At 34.1% G+C, this 18,562-nt stretch overlaps 3 protein-coding genes across 3 annotated transcripts; 1 reads left to right on the top strand and 2 right to left on the bottom strand.

Annotated features, from left to right (window-relative positions):
• The first annotated feature begins 337 nt into the window (after positions 1 to 337).
• Positions 338 to 5,735, top strand: LOC120255163 (probable histone acetyltransferase type B catalytic subunit). Its single transcript, XM_039263052.1, has 10 exons — positions 338 to 525; positions 1,213 to 1,254; positions 1,973 to 2,082; positions 2,446 to 2,514; positions 3,035 to 3,073; positions 3,150 to 3,223; positions 3,346 to 3,442; positions 3,807 to 3,888; positions 3,982 to 4,142; positions 4,805 to 5,735. The coding sequence occupies exons 1-10, from the start codon at positions 450 to 452 to the stop codon at positions 5,465 to 5,467; spliced, it is 1,413 nt and encodes a 470-aa protein (XP_039118986.1). The 5' UTR covers positions 338 to 449; the 3' UTR covers positions 5,468 to 5,735.
• Positions 5,736 to 6,760: 1,025 nt separating this feature from the next.
• LOC120255159 (clathrin interactor EPSIN 1) lies at positions 6,761 to 11,015 on the bottom strand. The gene is made up of 11 exons (XM_039263049.1): positions 10,751 to 11,015; positions 10,596 to 10,647; positions 10,425 to 10,504; positions 10,266 to 10,344; positions 10,107 to 10,190; positions 9,852 to 9,997; positions 9,486 to 9,752; positions 9,265 to 9,380; positions 8,248 to 8,531; positions 7,396 to 7,771; positions 6,761 to 7,203 (listed from the first exon to the last, which is right to left on the bottom strand). Exons 1-11 carry the CDS (start codon positions 10,789 to 10,791, stop codon positions 6,989 to 6,991), a joined length of 1,740 nt encoding a protein of 579 aa, XP_039118983.1. The 5' UTR covers positions 10,792 to 11,015; the 3' UTR covers positions 6,761 to 6,988.
• Positions 11,016 to 12,370: 1,355 nt separating this feature from the next.
• On the bottom strand, positions 12,371 to 15,648 carry LOC120255162 (meiotic nuclear division protein 1 homolog). The gene is made up of 10 exons (XM_039263051.1): positions 15,573 to 15,648; positions 14,812 to 14,892; positions 14,389 to 14,505; positions 13,660 to 13,698; positions 13,380 to 13,487; positions 13,203 to 13,265; positions 13,067 to 13,118; positions 12,825 to 12,869; positions 12,677 to 12,756; positions 12,371 to 12,566 (listed from the first exon to the last, which is right to left on the bottom strand). Exons 1-10 carry the CDS (start codon positions 15,573 to 15,575, stop codon positions 12,531 to 12,533), a joined length of 624 nt encoding a protein of 207 aa, XP_039118985.1. The 5' UTR covers positions 15,576 to 15,648; the 3' UTR covers positions 12,371 to 12,530.
• Between the last annotated feature and the right edge of the window lie 2,914 nt (positions 15,649 to 18,562).

Genomic DNA, 18,562 nt, shown 5'->3' with positions numbered 1-18,562 from the left:
CTGGAGAAACAATGGTTTTATTTATCCAAAATTGCAGAATAAAATTTTTTTTTAAAGAAATTAGTAAACACCGTAACTAATACATTACCGTATTTATTTATTAATCTTTAAATAGGGGTGTTTGTGATTTTTTAACTCTCGCACATAATAGAATCACAAAAAAGAGATGGGTTATATGAAAATTTGGGTGGTGGCACAGGAACAATTACAAAAAAAATAATGCTATATTAATTTTATTACATATAGAAAAAGAAAAAAAAAAAAAGGCTTCTCATAATAAAAGATAAATAGGGTACGTTTTTGCAAAAAGCCCAAAATTTCAGTATTGAAAGAGAAATAGCTCGGGAACGCGCCCACCGACCCCCAATTTCCCGCCTCGCTCGCTCTCTCGCTGTTTGAAACCCTAGAAATCTAGGGTTTCCAACCCATTGAAGTCTAAGGAGAAGGAAATGGCGCTGAAGCACAAGGGTGAAGAACCTGTACCCGATGCCAAGAAGCGGAAGCGCGTTGGATTCACCAAAATCGGTAACCTATTTCTTGTAAAATCTATCAATTTTCGATTTCCTTCATCTTCAGTTGATTTCACTGCTACTCTTGTAGTTTCTTCGTGGATTTTTTTTTTTCTGAATTTAGCTCTGAAATTGATGAATTGGACCTTTGCTCGTGCTTTCAGCACTCAGCTGTTGTTCCCGCCTCTTCTTTGGCGTTGGAAATGTCATGTCTTGCGAGTTTTGTTTAATTTTCTTCAAATTAGATGGGAAATAGCTAAATTTTAGATGACATTAATACTTCTTTGCGAGATGCTGCCAGCTGTTCTATTTAAAATCCATTTTGGTCTGATTTATAGTTTTTTGTTTAGCAAAGAGAACAAAATTGTTTTAGGTTTGGTTTTCGCTCTGGAAGTTTACCGTTTGATCTCATGTACTTTGTTGTGTTTGATCGGAATGCCTGTTGTTAAACCACAATTTTGTTGATTAATTTCCTTCTATTGTTGTTTAATGAAGCTGAGTTATATGGTTTACAAGACGTTATTTTGAAAAGTTATGCATTTGAAACTCTTTTTTGGCTGTGGTTGTCGTTGTTTCCACCATGGAGTCTTGGGTTTGGGCTAATTTTCTCACAGTATAAACTTGTTTTGCTGATTTGCTAGTGACTTTTGATGACCTCATTGCTTTATTGTTTAATCCTTCCTTTTTATTTACTGCTATGCAGATCCTGGAATTGAGGCAAATGAATGCATCAAAGTTTTCCTTGGTATGATGGCCTTTATCATTTTTTTCTCTCTTTGGTGTGCAGGCTGGAGTAAAACGCATGCTTGCTTATTCATTATTTTAAATTATGTGAGACTTAGTGCCAACTCATTATACTGAACACCTAAAAGAGTTTTGCATCATTACACATGAAGTTATATTTTCATGCAGTGATTTTCATTCCCCTGATTAGTAAATGTGTCATCATATCTGAGTTAAACACAATAAATGGCTGACTGGATTTTCTTGGGAGGCTGACTTTATTCTGTTGTTTGTGGTAGCACATGTTCTTCAGCTTACAATTGCTATGAGTCCATCAAATCTTAGGGTTGTTGACTCTAAAACACCAGCTTATGCTCAACATGGTTTTCGCTTGGATTAGCTGCTGGAATTTACCTCATTAGTCATGAGAAATACTTACATCTTCACACTGAAGGATAAGGGAAAGGAAATTAAGTCTTCTTAGCATTCCCGCTCCGTTAAACAACATATTAGCAGCAAATCCAACAGTAAGGAAGATGGCTAGTTAGCATCTTTTCTTTTGGCAGTAATATGCTCACCATGACCGTCTCACATGTTCTTCACGAAGTAGCTTATGAATATAAACTATGCTTTCTTCGGCAGCACATTTATTCTGTGTGGTTGTAATGCCTCTTTCAGCTCATTTGATTTTGATCTGCTTCCATTTCATTAACATGCATTACTTCTTGATCTAATCACAGTCAAAAACCAGGATGAGGTGGGTGATAGGAGCAGCTTTTGCATTGACCCAGTTGACCTAAACCAACTTTTTGGTGAGGATGGCAAAATTTATGGCTACAAAGGCTTAAAGGTAAGTGTGGCTGCAGATGTTAAAGGCTAAAATCTGGATGCTCTGCTCTTATTTTTTATCCATCTGCCTCAGTGATTGACTGACATGTGTTTGCTATAAAATTAGAGTATGTGTAACTAATATGTCTAAAAATATTCATTGGAAAAACTGGTATAACTGTTTGTTATGAATCTTATGCTTATTGTTAGATTTAAAGCCTCACTTGTTGTGGGATGACAGAAATACTGTTACTACTAACTTCCAGTGAAATATTATATGTGGTGCAACCATTTTAGCCATCATTTTTTTCTTCCTTAAGCAATATCCTTTTGCTCATCTTAACATATTCAATTTTTTTATATATATTTAAAAACATTGTTGCAGATTGACATTTGGCTGAGCATTGTATCTTTTCACGGATATGCAGAATTTACATTTGAGAGTACATCTGATGTAAGTATTTAATGATACTTTGTTCATAATATTCTTAGTGTTACTTACGAGTTTGTCAGCTAATATGCTAGCCATCATCCTGTACAGCACATTTTCAGCCTTCTTTTATTACGTTGTTTTTGTTAGTCATTTGAGTTATAGAGTATATTTACCTCTTTCTGTTACATTTGAAATGCTTTTCATATGCTCATTTATGTAACACGTCACTGCTTTTGAATAGTGAGGCTTTCATATGTTTGTATGTCATGCAAAATATTCCTTGATTCTGGCATGGCCCTTGTCATGTGCCTTACAAAAGGACCATGTGGAGCAGATAATTGTGTATAACCTTTGCATGTCATCTGGCTTGTGTGCAAAAGATGTAATTGCACTTGTCAAATTTTTAAATGGTTCTGAATTCATGGAAAGGACTTCATTTTCTGCTTGTCATCTATTCTTCTGATATGTTGATTTACCTGCATAATTCAGTTCCACATGTAATGTATGAATTATAATACTTGCTACTATCCACACTTTTCAGGGAGGAAAGGGGATCACTGATCTGAAAACTGCACTTCAGGTATTTCATGCCAGGCAAAATAAGGCTTCCTCCAAGATTTCCTTATCTGATATGTTAAGTTTGAATTTTGCATTAGAATATATTCGGTGAATCTTTGATCGAGAAAGCTGACTTCCTCGAGTCATTCTCAAGAGAAAGCCAATGCATTAGGTATTTTTTCTGAATCTATTCATGGGAAAATTCTATTCTAAGTCCATGTAAATGAGCCCCAGGAAGAACTTTATCGTCTAATTGTTTGTTCTTCTGCCGTCATTCTCATGGATGGATCTCAGAACTGTCTTATCAGATGGAGCAGTTGTGCGTAGTGTTCCCTTGATGGGAGATGAAACATCTGAAACACATGTGGATGCAGAGGTTTCTGCTGTAGAGGTGTGCTTTATATTTCTATAGCATTTTTAACTTAGTGCTTTCCTTTTATCAAAAAGAATAATATAATTTGGTGATACCGACTAATGCCATCGACATGGAAATTACCTTTAGTATCATTGTAAATTAACTCTTCTTTTAAGGCAATCTGCTACCAGTTGGGATCAAATAATCACATTCCTTGGGTAGGGTGGTGTATCGCCCACTGGTCTTCAGACAAACATTAATGAGAAATGATCTTCTAAATAATTGTTAAAAAGTAAGAGACTAATTTTTGCCCAAAATTTTGCCCAAATTTATGCTAATTTTCTTTCTTAGATTCATGTGAGTTTCAATTTTTGGCTATGTCTCATTTTCGCTTTCTCAGGTTATTCGCATGAATCTACTAAACATGCCTGTTGGATTACTTTACAGTCGCCTTATACCCCTTGTCCTCCTTCTTGTTGAAGGTAAGTATCACGTTTCTGTTGCCAGCAGTTTTCATTACATGCTGAATTTGTGTTTACTGATAGAGGCTTATTATTTAAACTTGTTTTCTTTAGGGGGCAGCCCTATTGACATTGCAGATCCAAGATGGGAAATTTATTTTGTGGTGAAAAAAACAAGGGATAAGTCAGGAGATTATTCAATGAAATTGCTAGGTTTTGCAGCTGCTTATCTGTTCTATCATTACCCTGATTCTACACGGTTAAGAATCAGCCAGGTTAGTTGTTTAATTTTTCATGATGATATATGTATATATATCTTTATAAAATCGTTGGACTACATTCCTGAAAATGTTTAGAAATTTATCAATGCTTAGGTCTTGCATTTAATAGAAATACTGAAACTAGGAATTGGTTGACAGCAAATTTGCCATAACATATTGAGCCAAGTGCTACAATTTTGGAACAATATATTACACTGGAACGTATCATCCAAGAAATTTTAAGCCAAAGTTTTGTTGTTGATCTACCATGTGCTACTATTGTATAACTATTCTTGGTGAATGTCGAAGTTATTGTCCAACTGAGGGTCCTACAATCTTCCACTAGGCCAATGCCACCAACTGTTTGTTCTTTAGCTTTATCGTGTGCTTTCAGGTTGACAGTTTCTTATATGAGAATTTCCAGCTCATGGAATTTGATGTATCCAAACAAGATTTGCTCTCAAGCTCATTTATGCTGATCCTATCTACAAACATTTTTCTTATGATGGACATTAGTAATCTGTTGATTTACAGTGATAGTTTGCTTTTGTCATGCATTCATGGTATAGTTTGTCTACATTTGAATATGATGAATATATATATATATATATATATATATATATATATATATATCAACTCAACAATATTGCTTACATATTGCCCTAATTGTGTTGCAGATATTGGTATTGCCCCAGTATCAGGGTAAAGGTTATGGCCGTCTCCTTCTAGAGTCCGTGAATTTTGTTGCGGTATCTGAGAATGTTTACGACGTTACATTTGAAGAACCATCCGAGTACCTCCAACATCTGCGCACTTGCATTGATACCCTTCGTCTGCTGTCATTTGAGCCATTAAAGTCGGCCATTAATTCCGCCATCTCTTCCCTGAAAGAAGGAAACCTATGCAAGAAGACATCCAAATTGCTCTCTGGACCACCGCCAAGAATGACTGAGATCGTACGTCAAAAATTAAAGATCAACAAGAAACAGTTTCTGAGATGCTGGGAGGTTCTTATCTATGTAAACCTTGATCCCAAAGATAAAAAATGCATGGATAATTTCAAGACCTCTGTTTCAGATCGTGTTAGAAGTGATATCTTAGATAAAGATTCAGAGAACAATGGGAAACGTTTGATCGAAGTACCAAATGACTACGGTCATGACATGACCTTTATCGTATTCCAATCAAACACTGATGAGGAAGTGGATGACCAAAACGGCAGTCTGGCTAGTGATCAGTCCACCACACAAGAGGAACAGTTGAACCAATTGGTTGACAAACAAATGAAAGACATTATTGAGATTGCGAAGAAGGTAAGTTCGTTCGATAACAAACAATGAAGTAGGAACTGTAACAGCTTCTAAATTGAACTTTGATCATATGAGATTTTAATTGGTAAATTAAAAAGTGAACTCTATTGTAGCATACTGAAAGCTGTTTGTTGAAAGCTTTATCGGTTTGTGAACTCAAGTTCCAGTACCAGTGCAAGGCTATATGAGCCCATTAAGCCTTCTTATTTATTTTGTAAAACAGACTTAGTTCTCTCGCATATTTGTCATGCGAGTCTGTTGGTGCTTTATGGAAAAATACCAACATGCTTCGCATTAATCTGTTTCTGGACTTGAAAATATTATTATTAGCAGGTGATCATATACATGGCTGGTAGCTTCCGCAAACTCGCATTTTTAGTTTTGTACAAATGTTAAGTTGCACCTGATCAAGTTTGTGCGAAGTTTAATTTCTAGACTTTCGCTCAAAAGGCACTTATTTTCTTTTCAATGTAGAAAGCTCACATGAATATAAATGTGGAGTCCTCTTTGCAACGACTAAAACAGATGACCTGTTTTGCGGCGTTAGACATGTGAAAAATTATCATTGTAGCATTAAAATATTATTACTATTGCGCAGTTGATGCTTAATATAATATCTCATATAATGGTTGGCCTAATCTAATTTCGTGATATTAGTTTTTATTTATTTGTTTGTTTATTTATTTTTTGATGCGATTTCTCAGATGTCGCTCAAATATATGTACGCATGTATCACGCCTTCCATTTGTAGACTTGAGGCTGATCCAGCCTTAATTAATTAAGATTAGTTGTTTATATTTAAGGAACAAAGCGTATGTTGCATAGTGCTTCGCTACGCTCAGAATTCATAGTTAGCCCATATTCGTGAAGAGATAAATCTACCAGATCATGGACCACCCGAATGAATAGAACGATTAAAAAATAGATATGTTCAGTGAATAATGAATAACAAATGTGCTTATGCTGTAGTTTATACTACTAGAATATTTGCAATGACTACAACATAGGCGGTCACTGAGCAAAGAATCTTTTCTTTTTTCTGTCTTTGCTTCTGTATTTTCTTTTTGTTTTTTGCTGTTTTTTGTTTTGTTGTGCCCTTTGGGCCTTGGCCTGTAACTTGATCTATTTGTACTTCTTCTTTTTATTGCTCTTTCCCTCAAAAACATAGGCAGTCACATGAGATTTCTATACTCATCTCAGAAAGAGAAAAAGAAGCCATATGCTTCAATTTAATATAAAGATACAAAACAAAGTACATTCTCAATTGAGTAATCATCATCACCTCATATTTGATTACCATGTTCATCAGAAAGGCTCAACATATAAGCACTCAAAATGTATATAATTAATAACCATCCTCATCAGAGAATTAAGGGGCCATACATGAGTAGAACAATGATAATGATATGTGTATTTAGAACAATACTAATGAGCAACACACATCAACCTCAAAAGAATGGAAACAAATCAGATTCAATAGTAATGCCAACTGCCTGGCAACATCCGACCTTAAAAAATAAAAAATGATTGAATCCAGACAAGGGGAAAAGCTTACTTGAAATTCCCAAATTGTTGTTGGTTAAAAGCAGGAACATTTCCACTAACTCCCATTGTGGATGAAGAGAACCCAGGGGTCCAACCAACACTTGATCCTACTCCCATGGCTCTGCCCATGTAATTGTAAGATGATGCAGCAGGTCCTTTCTCCTTCTCATCAAAGTCGAGTCCCCCTACAACCCCCACATCGGCGAGAGAAGTTTTCTTGGCTGCATCCATATTTGACCAAAATATGAGAACGAAAGTGAACTCGGTTCTTTTAGTTTATTTAGCCATATATGATAAATGAAAACTCCGATATACACTAGACAAATCAAATATCCATAAGGAAAATGTGTAGATATAAAACGCTGATCATCACTGACAAGGATTATTTCATAGTTTTGGGAAAAGAAACTCACGGGCGGTTATGTTCAGGTCAATGAGTCCACGACTTAAGGAGTCCGCCCATATGCCAGATTTAACTTGAAAGGTATCCTTCTTGGGTGCCAGCTGGGATGATGCCACTGATGAAAGCTTGTCGAGGGTGTTTGAGTTGTTCATAGACTTGTCTGAAGATTCTTTGCTCACGGGATCAGAATGAGAAGCAAAATCACCAAATGGATCAGATCCTTCAAAATTGTTTAAGGGAACTGCAGCAAAAGGATCAAAAATATTGTTGTTTGTAGAATCTGGTTTGGAGGAATTTGTTTCAGAGTGCGAAGGCGGAACTGATGCTGCAAAGAAGTCAAAATTAGAAGGAAAGGCAGGTTGACCGGCAAAGAGATCAACATTTCCCTGCATAGCAGCATGGAACTAACAAATATCAACAATGGCGTTTAATTCGTATGACTGCAGAATAATATAGAACACAACCCATACGACCATATAAACCACCTATTCAAATGTATGGGTCCTTTGACATGCATCATATTTTCTTGCTGGAACAGTAAAGCATATAATAGCATTAAGAAATATTCAACAAAGCAATTTATCATATTATTGGTTAAATAGCAACGCATCTCATCAAGGAAGCTAACTGCTGAGAAATTTAGACAGTTTTTTTGTTTGCCAAAATCCTAATGTGTGAAGGGGAAAAGAGATGATATGGTATTTTCCTTTCTCCAATCTCTAAACCTTCTGTTCAAAGGTCCAGTACTAAAAACTAGAATGCAGATGAGAGGCAATGTCAATCTCTCACAAAGATAAACAGATACTGGCAATTGTCAAAATAACTGATTACAATAAATAGCACAGAGGGTTGAAAGTCTGACCTGAGAATGAGAATTTGTAGCTGTTTCTGTTTGAGATGAGGCTGACACAAATGCAGCATCAGCAAAAAGATCAGTTTCAGATGCCAAAGGGGAAGATCTTTGAGTAGCTTCTTTCTGAGGCGAGGCTGATACAAATGCTGCATCAGCAAAGAGATCAGTTTCAGATGGCACAGCATGGTTTGTGGTAGTTGACTCAGTGGAAACAGATGTCGGTGCATCCATGAGATCAACCAGTAAGCTTTCTCCAAACAAGTCCACTTGGTTAGCCTTAGCGGCAGCGGATACTGCAGAATATCACAAATAAAATAACCAACTTGACAATAAGGAAATAATTCATAACATAATATCTCACATTCATCAACCACAACCTGCCACTGTATTAGAGACATACCAACAAAGCTAAAAGTATTAAATGTACAGAAATCATGGAGGAGGAGGACCATATCAAAACTATCCAATTACAAAAGAAAGCGTTCATAAAACAGTCTGGGTTATCAACATCACACTCTTCCAATAGATAGTGTCATTAGAAGAAATATGACTTCATGCTAATCAAATCTATGATAATATTTAGATAATTGCAACACTATAAATCCAATGCCCTAGACATCCAACAACCAAAAGGAAATTCATCTCCTACTAAATCTAGGTCATCTAGAGAAAATAACAAAAGAATGTGCATCAGACTAGGTAAGATTATACTCCAGCAAAATACACCATTATATGGGCATTTTCTTTTCATTCGTTGATGAAGGTTCCCCGATAATTCTTCAGAAGAAAATTAATACTCCACATACCAACATAACAAGGTAAGTCATCTGACACCAAATATCAAAAAGTAGCTTGTGATTCACGATGAAAGACAATCAAAAAACAAGCTGAAATGACATTGTCAAGCACTTTTTCAAGCATATTAGCATGGAACTTAAATTTTCTTACACAAAACAGATAGCAACAGAATTCTTACCGGTGGTATGACAAGAAACAAAATGCACATAATAGCAACAGAATTCTTACCGGTGGTAGAAGACCCACGGGGATCAAAATCATCAAAATCATCATGAACATTCTCTAATTCTGCAGCAGAGGATTTAGAAGCATCCGCACTAGGCTTACTCAATGACTTTGCGGCACTTGACAAGAAAAAAACATGATATCCGTCAGCAATTCCACAAATAAATACAATTACATAATAGATAGTTCATTCAACAACATTCACAGGAAAAAAAAAAAATCACCTGACACCATGGTTGAATGCCTTCTTTGACTTGTAGCCTTCACTTCCATTAGAAGAACTTCCTGTTGACTTACTAAAGCCACCTTTGCTACCACGACTCACATCAGCTCCATCTCCAGCGTATTCTTCATCTTTATAACCATCTCTAAATGAGTCGCCCTCTTTTCGATTGCCAAAGCTCCCATAACCACCACTCTCAAAGCCGCCGCCACCATATGAGGAAGCACTAGATTTATATGTTATCCCCGTCGAGGACAGCCCAACATACCTATTTATGGTTGTATTCATGAGACCAACTTCTTTACACAATCTTCTGAATAAAAACTCAAACACAGAAGACTATTTCAACAAGCTACAACTAACTCACTTATCACGATTAGCTGAAGCTTTAGTTCTTGCTTGTTGGATTTTATCCTTGTCTCTCAAAAGACCTAAAATGGTTTCCGCCTTCTTCCTAACATTGATGCCTGAATCCTTTCCATTAGGCTCCATATACTCAAAACTCGACACCGACTTCACAAGCACAAAAAAGCAGAAACACATCATTTATGAAAGCCACAAAACATGAATTTTTTTTTTTTTTAAAAGCTCTTTTTCAATTAAGCGAGTAAGGAAGCTGTACAGCAATTTTAGAGCTATGTTCAAGGATGTCATCAACTGCACGATCCGAACCATTTGCTATCAGGTACTCAATAACAGCCAATGCCTGACAAAATACACTTCTACAATAAATCAATCAAAGTTCCACATGAACTAAAAAAGCAGTTGAAAAAAAGCAGACCTTGTAAACATGGCGCCAATTCGCGCCAGTATCATTCAACCTCGTCCAAAGTACATTCATAATCATCTGGCATTCAGTGCTGCAAGCAATGAAACCTTAATGACTCAAAATCTAGCAACCAAAATTCACATGAACAAAATCACAAAAAGAAATCCTCACTATTTTTTGCTATTCCGCGCAATCTCCAACAGATCAGATCCATGAGGACCCCAAGGCTCATTACTCGTCGCATCAAGAACCTAAAACTCCACAAAAACACAGAAAATCATAGAAACAAAACACTAAATCAGAGAACACCACTAAACCAAACCAAATAATTTGATCCCAAACCTTCTGCTCAATCTCCGGAACCTTGAGAACCTTGAGATTCACCTCCCTCTTACTGCAAAACAAAAACGCCCCCAAAAAAATAAAAAAAAATCAATAAACTCAAAGAAATGGAATCGATCGGTGAAACAAGAATGGATCTGAAAGGAAAAACATACATATCTCGCACGGTTTGATCAAAAACCTTCATGAAATCCATGGCCGCGGAGAGAGAGATTCAGCTCCCAACTCCTCCTCGAGAGATCGAGAGATCGAAGAGGAAGCGAGTTGGGATTTGGATCTCAAATGAGGAGAATCGGGGGCCTTGGAGGGGATGTTGATGGAGATCGTAGGGCTGGTGATTTTTCTTGGATTTAAAGAAGGCTTTAATTGACGGACGAGATTTGATGTGGCGGGTGAGTACAAAGAGCGATGTTTGGCGATGGGTCGATTCCGGGGTCTCTTTATGGATTGGAGGGAAATATCTCCGTATTTTTTATGGGTGCGGCTTCTTATCCGGTTTAGCTACAATCTCGAGGCAATCGTGTGGCTGTATGACGAGACACGTGGTTAATGGATGGCACTTGGACATCCATTGACGTAACCATCATGCGCACCGCCCACTCTGGTTTCTTTACTTTTAATAAATAAATTTATGGGTTTTTTTTTGGTGGGATAAGCACCGCGTTGCCTTCATTGGCCTGGGAAGAATATACCAAAATATTTTTTATTTTTATTTTTATTGTTGTAATAATATACTGATTATTATTAAGGTTGCTGATATAAGCTAAATGTTTAATGATGATTAATTATTTAAAAAAAATAAATAAATCACATACATTAATAGAAACAAGTTACAAATTACAATGGAAACCGAAGAATACAACAGAAGAGGAAGAACAATAATTAATTATATTCAAATAAATTGTTTTTATAGAATAAAAAAATTGAACTCAAAACAAAAAAAATTTAGAAAAAAAAATTAAAAAGGCAGGATTCTCAAAGAATAATTTGTTTTTTATTAATATATATTATCAAGTTGAATTTCAATGAAACCGAAGCTAAATTATTCTCTAAAACGTGGTCCACATTCTATTAAAATAGAAACCCCTCTAAAACGTTGGTTGAAGATGCTTCTACTAACCCAATTGATTTAGATCTTTTACCAAAAAGGAAAAATTCTTCATAATTTTTAGGCTTCTATAAATCTTTACTATCAAACTATTCAACATATCCAACATTCATTTTGTGCAGTTCCAGGTCAGCTCAAGTTTAAACTCGACTAACTAAATACACAATGGTTCGAACACTGTCACAATTCAATTAGACCACATTTACCTTAAATTCAAGCTAGTTTTAAAAAAAAAAAAAAAATGATTGGTGGCAAACACTCCTCATTTAAGAGTTTATTAAAAACATACAGAAGTGCACCAGTTACGGTAACAAATCCTCCTACTCTGCAACCCTAAAAGAGTAAAATCATTATTTTCTCCATAAAAGACACACTCAATCCCATAAATAATATTGATAAACTATATTAAACCTAAATGTACAATACATAGAACAATACTATTGAAGAAAGGATTCGAATTTTTACACTCTTGTGTCAAACCATTAAACTATGTAACGGTTGACAAGCTGAGGTTGTTTCATTCAAACTTAGGTTGCTCAAGTAAAGCTCATTTAAAGCACTAACAAAGAACTGGCGATTATTGTTTCCCAAATAATAATAATAATAATAATAATAATAATAATAAAAGAAAAAATAAAATAAAAGAACTGGAGATTGTCAGCCCATGGCAAGAACATATCAGATGAACAGTACATTGCTCAAATTACAGGATAATTAAGGGGTGTATTGATTAGAAAAATCTATTATAATGGGTTTTCATGTTATGCATACCTCCAACCATTTATATTTTGCAACAAAACATAGAATCCATTTATTTGCTCTCGTCCTCATTCCAGATAATCAAAATCCTCTGGTATTCCCACCTGCATTTGAGTACAACACTGATATTATATAGGTTGATTCAGATTTGAGTACAAACTTAAACTTAACAATAGCCGAGAAATAGAGTGATGGAACAAGGAAAGGCATCCACCTCCTTGTACAAATGTTCAAGTTGTTCTCTGGCTTGAGGGAAGTTGTTTGAACACCATTGCTGAAGGGTGAATATGTTGTCTGAGAAGCAATATGAATATTGTAAGACATTAAGAGTGAAATATATTGCTAGGCATATGAAGACCTACCTGTCCATCTATTGGCTGCTGTATGGGCCACCTCAATTGCATTTTCTGCCATGAAAACATGGATAAACTCAAACATGAACCTAAAATTGTATATACAATGAGTCTCAGAAACATGAACAAACACTTGTAGGAAACGGGAACCAAAAATTTTGAGGAAAATATTGATAGTGCAGCTTGACTAATGTAATTAAAATATATTTGTATAAACGAAAGCAAGTCTCAAACAAAATCACAGTTATTACTCATTGATTCAAGAGCTGCTGGATCATTGTCAGCGTAGCAGGCCAATTCCTCCTGCATGGATGAAATCCACTCAAGACCAAATATTGATCAAAGTTAATCCTTCAGAAATGGAAAAATAAGATATTCTGTAGTGACCGTCAACTTTTTATGCTGCAACTCCACAGCCTTCAGCTCCTCTAAAGCAGCCTCTCGCTCATCCTATCATATGAAGATGAAAGTTGAGTGTGAAGAGTTTCAACAAAATTCCATATGGTAAAATCATGTTCTTGATGAGAAAACAAATAGATCAACCAAGTTGGAGACGTAACTTACAGATTCCTCCCTGCCTTTTTTCAAGTTTTCCCTCTGTTCAGTAAGTTCTGCAAAACGCTTCCGACTGCTTTTAAGATCAGATTCCAGTTTGCTATAAGCATTCCTCAACTACTTATGTGAAACAACAATTTGAAAAGGTTAGTTCTCACAAACAAGGGTGGTTAAAAATAAGTTGATCACTTAGATATTTAAAGGAACCAAATCCCTGTTGTGTATGGCCATAGTTTTAAGAAAAGAAAATGGGAATCAGTACGTGACAATAAGAACAAGATAGTTGTACCTGATTTCCAGCACAACTAGGAAGACTCCAAAAGTACACCTGCCAGGAGAGAGAGAGAGAGAGAGAGAGAGAAACTGATCAGCAAACTAATTAAAAGAAGATAAAGCTAAAAAGTTGACACTAGCATACCAGACAGTTTTGTAGATCTAAAGATACAAAAACACATGGGTTGTAGGAAGTAAATAGGTTACCCCAGAATTCTCTGATAGCCTAACTGGACCGATAGCAAGATTAAAAAAGATGATACCAAAAGAACTATAGAAAGAAATCTCCGAGCACAGATTGTTAGAGCAGTGAGCTAAATCTCTTGATTGAGGGAAAAACTCGAGCTTCGACAGAACTAAAGCATAACATAGCATGCTGGATAGAAAGCAAAAATCTGGAAAATATGATACTCCACACCTAGACAAAGACATTTAAAAATGAAGAATAATGAAAGCGCTCATGGTATAGACACAATGAAGGTTCTAAGCAGCATTATGATGTGCTTAGAAGGATTTTTTCCCCCTTTTTTGAATGCTCAAACAAGAACGAAGCATTCTTAGGATCAAACAAAAGAATCCACAAACCTTACCTGAACAATTGCAGATATCCAATCACAGAAAAAGTTTGTGAATTCTAAAAATACACTCATAGAGTGCCTATCTTTTCTTTCAAAATAAGGTCATAGTGAAAGAGTATCTTTTATTTGCATATAAAAAACCTGAGAAATTCTGAATGTCTACTTACAGAAGTGCCAATCTTGTCTTTCAAAACAAGGTCATCATCTACTAGACTTTGAACAACATCCTTCACAGATTGACTGATCACACCTTTCTTGGGACCCAGCTTCTCAAGCTCTTTAAGCTGAAAATGAAAAATAACATGAATAAAAACATGTGAGCTGGAAATTTATTTGTGAATCAATTTAACAAAAGAAGGTATTCAGAAAAATTTACAAAATTCAAAGTCTGATTTATTTAATGATCAATGCAAACAACAAATAGGATTATCCTTTAATGCAATCAATGCACAACCAAAATTCTAAACTGAAAAATGTAAATGATTTTTCATATAATAGGAAAAACAGGCAACATCGCAGATCCAATCACTTTCTCATATGAAAGATAAATGTTCCACAACTGGCACCTGATGACAGAACAGTGAACTTACAAGAAAGAAGCCCTGGGAATCATAGAAGATCTGAAGCATTTGCTCACGCTTTTCCTCCAACGACAGACCTCTTTTCTTTGACTAAAGCACGGGTAAGAAATTAAAGATCAATTCTTAATATTACACACAATAGCACATGATATACAGAAAATCATCAAATTAACAAGAACCAAAAATTCCTATAAAGTTAATGCTTTAAAAGTAGAAAAGACCTTGTCCACAGAACAATAGGATCAAATCCAAAATTATTTACATATCAGAACAGTTGTATTGCCAGCAATGACAAAAATAATGTTTGATTATATGAAACTAAATTGGGGAACTTTACATGATGGAATGTTCATCTTGAAGACATGAACTTTAACATTGCATACGATGTTACATCTAACACATCACCGTTTGAGTTTGAAAAATTGGTGTTTTCACAATATGGAAAAATGCTTCAAGCCTTCAAACACTAATCTTAATAAACATGCCTTTCAATCACAATCAAATCACTTCTCTCGGAGAAGAAAACACCCCAGATGATTCAGAAAGTGTATTATAGCAACGAAATCAACAAAACCAATAGGAATAGCAGTATGAGCAAACAAAGCATTGAAATCCCAAAATCAAACTAATAGAAACCGAAAACCCTAGAAAAATCATTGACGGAGATGACAAAAACTACAAGAGATGATTCAGCAAGTGGATCATCATTGGAAATCAACCAAATCAAGGGAATTTCCAATCACATCAAAGGATGAAATCGAGGAACATACCATCGTTGAGCTCGAGCTTTCTGAATGCCAAAATGGGGAAATCGAGAAAGACTGTGATTTTTGGCGGGAACGCGAAATCTATTGAGCGGAAGTGGAAACGGGTCGGATCCTTGCTGATCCAAACCCGGTTTTTTATCGGATCTGAAAACACCCGAATCCGCTAAGATTTTCCAATATGAATTTTCCTTTTCTTTTGTTGAAATATTTTCTTATCATTATTATTTAATAAAGTAACATGAGATCCATCCATCTCATCCTTCTAACTTTGTGAAAAATCCTTCAAATTTTTCATATCCTTAAAATGCCCTTGCTTTTTTTCAATTATTTACTTTTAAATCTAAATATATTAAATTATCAAATTGACTCTAGTTTTACTCACTAAACCCGGATGATCATGTCATTGACCACTGACCTAGTAACAATAGACCAAAGAGGTGGAAATCTCACCTCTTCTTTTGGTACACATGTCCTTCAAATATGAAATAGATGAGTTCTAGTGCTAGCGAGATAGGAGTATTTTTTAAGTATTATATACAAAGATGGTAAAAATTTAAAAAAATATTTAATAAAAAAAAACTTAACAATAGAAAAAAAAATTGTCAAAGGGACTACTAAAGAAAGTTGTGAACTTTTTTAAGGATTGATAAGTAATTTTACCTTATTATTTTAATATATTTATCAGCAATTATAACAGTAAAAATTAAAATTAAATTAATTCCATCAACATGCAAGGGCTACATGTGTAAAATCCCAATCTTATAATGTGCATAAAAATATGACTTATTATAGGAAAATTGGATTTATTAAATCCATAAAATTAATCACATTAAAATTTTCAAAATAAATAATTGAAACATGTTTAACATCGATATATCAAAGTTTTTAAATTATTAATCAAAAATTGACTTTGAACTTTGATGCATAGATATCAAGGATCCAATGAAAACATTGAAAAGGATGTGTTATGTGGAAAATGCAAGTGGAGCTATATTTTAATTTTCCTGGCCTTGGCATCATATATTTGAATCCATCCGGCTTCCAAAACCAACAATTAAAATTATATTTATTAAAAATTGTTAATAAAGTTAGACAATATATTAATTAGTATCAACTCTGAACCGAAATTCAAACTTTACAACTTTTAATTCAATTTATTCCAGTCTCAAAGAAACAAATGAAAGTTAACATAATACCATTAAATATTTTTTTTTCTATTTTTATAATTGATTTATATGATTTTTTTTTTCTTGGTCAAAAACACACACCCTTAGACTACATTGTGGAATCAAATTGTGGGTCAATGTTCACAATGTTGATAGAAATGTTTGAGCTTGCAGGCACCCAAAGTCAAAGTCACATCACCAAGACCAAGCTTAAATTATCCATCCTTTTCATAATATTAAACATTATAATTTTTTTATTAAAACAATGTTAAATGAGAAAAAATATATTTACAAATAAACAGAAACAAAATAAAATAGGTTGACAATTCCAGACAATAACACATAATTCACTAGTAATAAAAATAAGATTTAACAGAAAAAATAGTAAACAAACAAAAAATACTAATGACACTCTAGAAACCATCATCGAAGAAGATTGTCTATCTTAAATGATGAATGATGCATAAGTAAACCATTGTTTCACTATATATGCGGAGAGCAAAACCAAAATGATATGTACTTTATTAATGGTAAAACAAGATACTTAAGCTTAATAAATTTGATTAATTATTTTCATGTCAACAACTATATATAGAAATATGTTGTTTCCATGTCATTTACTTGGTCTAAATTATCAATATTTTCTCTTTGAAGTAATAAAATATGACGATTATAAAAGATATGATTTAATATATGTAAGTTGAAGTTATTTATTTTTATGAAAGAGGACACTGAACAACATTAAAAAAAAAAAGATTGAAATTAAATTATGGAAAGCAAATCAAAAGAGAAACTTGACTAAATGTACATGCTAAACAAATCAAGATAAGAAAAGAGATCACAATGTAATGAATGATGGATTACTAGACTAATCAATATAGAAGATTACAATGAACATTAAAAATGAGTACATAATTTTCTTAACGATATTATAATAGTATTATGTAATAATGTAGAAATACTATATAGTATTTTTCACTCACTATTCATTATACAAACATGATGCTAGGAGAGATTTGATCGTTCGCCTCCCCACTCACGACCATTCTTTTTTCATGGTTACAAGTCTTCATGATCCTTTGTAAAAAAAATAATATCTCTATCCTTTTAGGGTTGCAAAATAGGGAAGATTTATTATTGTGGGATTATAGTTCCTGATATATCATCTTAAGCACATACAGTAGGATGTCATTGCCTAGTATGTTAATCTGTCCTACATGATAAATATCTAAATAGTCATTAAATCATTATATATAACTGATGCATCAGTATACATATTTGTCTGTTTAATAATTAACTTATTTAGAGTGACGCTTGTGACTTTTGTAAATAAAAAAAAATTATATATATTATTTTTTCAAGTTGCTCCTATGTTTATCCAAATCCTTTGAGCTTGGCGTAGTTATATATATATATATTTTGGAATAACATCACTTTTCTTATGAAGAACCAATCAAAAGTTGAGCACAAAATAACTAATAAAAACATATATTAATATACATATATATATACCATGCATGATTATGGATAGTGATGGGCATTACTTGGTGAAGCTTCTAGGAAATTGATATTCTTGAAACATTCAAACTCCCACACACACGGTCTTTGCATGGATAAATAAGAAAAAGCTTTGCACATCAACTAGCATTAAATTAAAACTTTATTAAAGTTCAAAGTATTTTAAAAAATGCTAATAAAGAAGAGAGATAACAAGTTGTTCAAAGGAAAAAAATTGATACATAAACTAGTTGTTTTCCATAGCTTTGAATTAGTCTTATATATATATATATATATATATATATATATATATATATATTCTTCCAACCA

Source organism: Dioscorea cayenensis, unplaced genomic scaffold, assembly GCF_009730915.1.
Source record: "Dioscorea cayenensis subsp. rotundata cultivar TDr96_F1 unplaced genomic scaffold, TDr96_F1_v2_PseudoChromosome.rev07_lg8_w22 25.fasta BLBR01000868.1, whole genome shotgun sequence".
Taxonomy (NCBI): domain Eukaryota; kingdom Viridiplantae; phylum Streptophyta; class Magnoliopsida; order Dioscoreales; family Dioscoreaceae; genus Dioscorea; species Dioscorea cayenensis.
Note: the sequence above shows the minus strand (reverse complement) of the source record. Positions and strands in the feature narration are given on the sequence as shown.

Excerpts from the sequence above, each read along its gene's own strand:
- LOC120255163 (XM_039263052.1), top strand. The coding sequence starts at position 450 with ATGGCGCTGAAGCACAAGGGTGAAGAACCTGTACCCGATGCCAAGAAG. Across the intron at positions 1,255-1,972 it reads ATGCATCAAAGTTTTCCTTG|TCAAAAACCAGGATGAGGTG; the intron begins GTATGATGGCCT and ends ATCTAATCACAG. Across the intron at positions 3,074-3,149 it reads ATCTGAAAACTGCACTTCAG|AATATATTCGGTGAATCTTT; the intron begins GTATTTCATGCC and ends ATTTTGCATTAG.
- LOC120255159 (XM_039263049.1), bottom strand. The coding sequence starts at position 10,791 with ATGGATTTCATGAAGGTTTTTGATCAAACCGTGCGAGATAT. Across the intron at positions 10,648-10,750 it reads GATCAAACCGTGCGAGATAT|TAAGAGGGAGGTGAATCTCA; the intron begins GTATGTTTTTCC and ends TTTGTTTTGCAG. Across the intron at positions 9,753-9,851 it reads GCTTCAGCTAATCGTGATAA|GTATGTTGGGCTGTCCTCGA; the intron begins GTGAGTTAGTTG and ends AACCATAAATAG.
- LOC120255162 (XM_039263051.1), bottom strand. Across the intron at positions 13,488-13,659 it reads CTAGTTGTGCTGGAAATCAG|TTGAGGAATGCTTATAGCAA; the intron begins GTACAACTATCT and ends TCACATAAGTAG. Across the intron at positions 13,119-13,202 it reads TGCAGCATAAAAAGTTGACG|GAGGAATTGGCCTGCTACGC; the intron begins GTCACTACAGAA and ends TCATCCATGCAG.